The following is a 6,000-nucleotide window of genomic DNA, read 5'->3' on the forward strand; positions in this document are numbered from 1 at the left end:
TTAATCCTCTTGTGCCAAGATGAGGCCACCCTCAGGATGGAGGAGCAACAGTTTATATTCCATCTGGGGAGCCTCCAACCTGATGGTATGAATATCAATTTCTCCTTCTGATTAAAAAAAATTCCCTCCCCCCACCTCTTCTTCTATTCCCCACTCTGGCCTCTTACCTCTTCTCACCTTCTTATCACCTCCTCTGGGTCCCCTCCTCCTTCCCTTTCTTCCACGGTCTCCTGTGCTCTCCTATCAGATTCCCCCCTTCTCCAGCCCGTTATCTCTTTCTCCAATCAACCTCCCAGCTCTTTACTTCACCCCTCCCCGGTTTCACCATCACCTACCAACCTTGTAGTTTTCCTCCCCCCACCCCCACCTTCTTACTCTAACTTCTCATCTTCTCATCTGCAGTGCTGTCGACAAAAAAGCCTTGCAGAGGGTGGTTAGGGGAGCAGAGAAGGTTATCAGGGTCTCCCTACCTTCTGTCCAAGACCTCTTTCAGAGTCGATGCCTCCAGAAGACACGGTACATCATTAAAGACTCTTCACACCCTCTCCATGAACTGTTTGTTCGTCTGCCATCAGGCAAACGTTACAGGAGCATCAAAACTAAAACCACAAGACTACTAAACAGCTTCCTCCCACAGGCAGTCAGACTGCTAAATAGCTGCTCTACCTGACTCTGCTTTGGACACTTTTAACTTGCACTGGACACTTACAACTTCATTTTAACTGACATGTGGCTGTTGTGTTTTACTATTTATTGTTATGTTTATTATTTAGTGTTGCATTTGTTATGTTATGATTGCACTGCCCCTGAGGAACGCTGTCTCATTCTGCCCTGCAGAGCTGATGTATGGCTGGAATGACAATAAAGTTTTTTTTTGAATCTTTGAATCTATTTTCCCCAGTCCTGAATTCCTCCAGCACTGTGTGTGTATTACTTTGAATTTCCAGCATCTGAAGATTTTCTTGTGTTTCAAAACTGTTTCGCTCACTGTGGCTTCAAGCATTCAGGCTTGGAGATGATGCCAGAAATGCCCAGGAGTGAAAATGAAACATTTTCCCCACTTCAACAAGTTAGGTACTACAATGAATTTGAAGGCATCACCAATCACCTTAAATGTTACAATGGAAGGGAAGACTAGGAGGATGTAATGATCCAAAGAACTGTATGAAGGCAGTCCATTATCTGAACTAGACACCTATTTATACTTTATTGTCGACAAACAATTGATACTAGAACATACAATCATCACAGCGATATTTGATTCTGCACTTCCTGCTCCCTGGATTACAAATCAATAGTAAATATTAAAAATTTAAATTATAAATCATAAATAGAAAATAGAAAAATGGAAAGTAAGGTTGTGCTGATTTTGTTCATTTACAGTCAATCAAAAGAACACAGCAGGTGAATTCCTCTGTCGATAACTATTAGGAACAAAAATACAGATTTATAGCACTGTAGCAGTATTGCTAGTGTTCTAATTTGTTTTGCATTTCATTTAAATACACAATTTGTTACTCAGTTAAATGGTAGCTTGTCTTATTTTTATACCTTTTAAACTATTTCCATGAAACTTCAGCTAATTGGGGAGGGTGCTTAATTAAGTGAAAATGGACTCATCCCAGTGTGTTCCAATTAACCGAAAATCACCGCAGTTGAACAAAGGCCGAACTCCACAAATGAATCACTTCAAAGATCAAAAAAACAGTCTTAATCTGGATGGACAATTTCCAAAATCTCTCAGAATGACATGCGCATCGATTACAAGGTCAGAGCTATGTCGATAAGACAAATGGTCAGATATTGCTCAACACTGCTCACAGCATGCTGTCAATGAGGTGGTACGCCAGCCTGAAGACACACAATCAAACGCTTCAGAAACAGCTTCTTCCCCTCCACCATCAGATTTCCGAATGGTCTGTTAACACTACCTCAGTATCTTGCTCTTTCTGAGATTTCTTTTTAAATCCACAGTACTGAGCAAAAATCATATATGTGTATATGTATATATATGTGTGTGTATGTATGTATATAGTGCCCAAGACATTTGCACAGCACTCTATTTGTCATCATGGAGCAGACAGAGAGGTTGTAAATTTAGTGGGAGCAAAGGATGTTGGGAAAGGCAAGAGTGGAGTGCTGTGGGACAAGTGGCAGAGAGGGAGTGCCAGGGGTGGGGGGGTGTGGGTGCAGACACACCCAGCTCTGAGACACCAGGCAAGGTCATTTGATTCCAAACAATTGGTTTATTGATCATTACAGAATGTCTCTCTGGTGCTTCCCGCTCCTTCCCCTCTCGCTTCCGGCTGCTTCCCCTCTCCCTCCCCTTTTCCCATCCATGATTCCCCTCTCCCTGTCCCCTTCCCACTCTCAGTCCACAATAGAGACCCAGATCAGTATCAGGTTTATCACTCTCATGTCATGAAATTTGTTTTTACTTACAGCAGCAGTACATAATACATAAAATTACTCCAGTACTGTGTAAAAGCTTTAGGCACCCTAGCTATATATACGTGCCCAAGACTTTTTCACAGTACTGTATATATTATTGAAAATTATAGTAATTTTTATGTACTGCTGCCACAAAAGAACAAGCTTCAGGACATACGTCAGTGATATTAAACCAGATTCTGGTAAATATCAAAGCATAGTCAGCAGAATCATCACACTCATAGGGGAGCTGTAATTTTCTTAAAACTAATTATAAATTTACAAAGGAGTCAACGCAGATTATGGAAAATCTTAGATAATTGGGACTGATTATAAGCCTGCCATCGAATGAAAGTCAGCATCTGCTTTCTGTGGAGAAGTGGTCTCTGCGAATGAATACACGGCTGCGGATTAACTTGGGCACTGACAGATATCCAGGAATTATCCAAATACTTGATAAACCCTTCAGAGGATTCAACATAATCCACAAATGCATACACTCAAAAATCACAGCCAATGCCATTGTGGATGGCCTCACTGGGCTCATTTTCCAGCTCGACGTAAGTGCCTTACCAGACCTCACAAGCAGCGCCTGGTATGCTGTTTTGTGGCAGAGATCTGTGATTGATCCAAAAAAAACAGCATAAATAGCAGATTTTATTTACTTCTCTCTGGAATAATATGCACAATATTACACGTTTAACAATTCCCGATGAATTCTGGTGAATAATACAGGAGGAAGCCTGCAAAAGTAGAAACATATCTCTCAAAAGTAACAATGTACAGTACTTTTTTAAAAAAAATCCACAGATCTTATATGAATAAAATTCTTGACAGTTTAGTAGTAGTGCAGCATAGTATTGTGCAATAGCGTCTGTCTGTGTCTGTGCCCATCTGCAAATATTTCCAGCCCACAAAGATGAACAATCCCAACTGAACCGCAAGCTCCCGATACTACACAGTGCAGAAATAGCAGGTTTAATAAAGTTACCTTGCCAAAATAACACCTCCCCGTTTGGACTCGAAACTGAAGCAGAAGTTCCTGGATCAAAGGGAGACAGCAGAAACACACTGACCGCGCACAATAGCCGCTATAAACCTCCAAAAGGACTTACCACACCACCACCACCCCGGGAGGGAGGAGAAACATTAATTGAAGCCTCGGAAATGCAGAATAACCAAAACACGGCGACTTCGGCCGCTAAATCCGCAACTTTCAACTTACGCTGTGAGTCACTTCGTGCTTCTTCAGCCGTGACTTCAAGCTCTTCATGGCTAACTCCGGAATAAGTTGTATATTTGGTTCTCCGAGCAGAGATGGTGCGAGAGACTGATGCACGGACGGACTTCGCTACCTTTCCCCCCGACCAAACTTTTGAACTTTCCGGGCAGCGCAGCACCGTTGACGAACTCCGCCACAACCTCCCTCCTCCCGGCACCAGCTCACCTGACGCTCAGCGTAGCCTCTGATTGACGTCCGCCCCCAACCAATCGCGTCAGCAGCGCCGGCGGGAGGCGGCGACGGGTCCAGCCTACGATAGATGGGGAGGCGGGATTTCCTGGCTTTGATGGACGGCTCTCAGAGCGCACGCGCGATCGGGCACTCACCTGGAACCCTCCAAAGTCCCCCACCTGACGCTCTGCAAACTCATAGCTGCGGTTCATATTGGTGAATTTTATTTACATAGCAACCGACCCTAAGTTCTTTCTAAAAAATCCCCCATTAGTAATTATTCCGTTTCTTCCAGCATTATCCAGCACTCTATATTTATCTTTAATTCTAGGGTATCAGTTTCAGATAGATATACTTTATTGATCCCGAGGGATCTATTCATTCTATTCATTATTCATTATTCTGCGTTATTTTTTCTTTAGGAACTTTATTTGCAAGACCCCTGATCTTCAGATTTATTTATAAGTTCCTGTTTGGTAATTTTTCTACTAAGCTGACTAATTGATATGAATTTTGTTCATTTAATATCTATCAACAAATACACTCAAAAACCTCTATAGATGTAAATTGGAGAGCATTCTGACAGGCTGCATCACTGTCTGGTATGGGGGGAGTTACTGCACAGGACCGAAAGAAGCTGCAGAGGGTCGTAAGTTTAGTTGGCTCCATCTTGGGTACTAACCTACAAAGTACCCAGGACATCTTCAGGGAGCGGTGTCTCAGAAAGGCAGAATCCATTATTAAGGACCTCCAGCACCCAGGACAAGCCCTTTTCTCACTGTTACCATCAGGTAGGAGGTACAGAAGCCTGAAGGCACACACTCAGCGATTCAGGAACAGCTTCTTCCCCTCTGCCATCCAATTTCTAAATGGGCATTGAACCCATGAACACTACCTCAGTTTTTATTATTTTTTTTTGCGTGATTTTTAATCTATTCAATATAAGTATACTGTAATTGATTACTTATTTATTATTATTATTTTATTTTTTCTTCTTCCTCTACATTATATATTGCATTGAACTGCTGCTGCTAAGTTAACAAATTTCACGACACATGCCGATGATAATAATCCTGATTCTGATTCTGAAGATTATTTTTAAAATTACTCTGTATTGGATTATTTTATGATCCATTCTATTAAGAAACATGTTCCTACTTTTGTAGGCTTTCTTTTGTATTAGTAATATTGACCAGTATTGATTAGTAATTGTTAAATGTGCATTATTACATATTTTAGAGAGAAGAAACTAATGTCTGTTATTTATGCTGGGATCTTGGATCTGACACAGACCATATAGCTAAGCTGAATACCTGAGTGCTGCTCACAATAATAATGCATGTGTGAACACAAGGGAAAGTTTCACTCACCACCTTAGTGTCTCTTTTGGCTTGGTGTCAATTTTTGTCCAGTCTTGATTCAACGAGGTGACAAGAAATATTTTACTTTATGAAGGTTTCATACGTGATAGTGCAGCCGTTAGCAAAACGCTTTACCGTGAGGGTGACCGGGGTTCAATTCCTGCTGTTGTCTGTAAGGAGTTTGTACGTTCTCCCTGTGACCATGTGGGTTTCCTCCGGGTGCTCTGGTTCCCTCCCACATTCCAAACAGGTACGCGTTAGGGTTAGTGAGCTGTGGGCATGCTACATTGACACCGGGAACATGGTGATACCCCCCTCGCACCTCCTGGAACTGTGTTGGTCACTGACACAAAAGACACATTTCACTGTCTTTCAATGTACAAATGGCAAATAAAGATAATCCATCATCTTTATTAGGAAATTTATGATGTGCGGATGAATTGCTTGCTCAGGTGCCGAGGTCAGAAATAGCTAATACGAGCGTTTAATTTTAATGTGATTGGAGGAAAGACCAATGGGGGAAGGAGGCTATCGAAGGTGATATTTTACACCAAGAGTGGTGGGTGTGTGGAACGTGCTGCCAGGAGTGACAGAGAGGCAGATACATTAGGGACATTTGATAGACCCTCAGATAGGCACACGGATGCAAGTGACATTGTCTGGAGTTATGGTGCAGAGGTAGAAAGAGTCTTCAGGCTCCTGTACAGGTAATAATGGGAAGAGGGCATGTCCTGGGTGCTGAGAGTTTTCATTGAT

At 42.1% G+C, this 6,000-nt stretch overlaps 1 protein-coding gene across 4 annotated transcripts in view; it reads right to left on the reverse strand.

The window, feature by feature from the left end:
• The window catches only part of LOC134355786 (uveal autoantigen with coiled-coil domains and ankyrin repeats-like), a 195,030-nt gene extending 191,149 nt beyond the window's left edge, over nt 1–3,881 (reverse strand). For all 4 annotated transcript variants that reach the window (XM_063066198.1, XM_063066197.1, XM_063066195.1 and 1 more), the window contains exon 1: nt 3,656–3,881. In XM_063066198.1, coding sequence (XP_062922268.1) covers nt 3,656–3,703 — 48 coding nt within the window. In that variant the 5' untranslated portion in view covers nt 3,704–3,881. The remainder of the gene's footprint in view (nt 1–3,655) is intronic.
• Between the last annotated feature and the right edge of the window lie 2,119 nt (nt 3,882–6,000).

The sequence above is a fragment of the Mobula hypostoma genome, chromosome 13 (assembly GCF_963921235.1).
Source record: "Mobula hypostoma chromosome 13, sMobHyp1.1, whole genome shotgun sequence".
In the NCBI taxonomy this organism is placed as follows: domain Eukaryota; kingdom Metazoa; phylum Chordata; class Chondrichthyes; order Myliobatiformes; family Myliobatidae; genus Mobula; species Mobula hypostoma.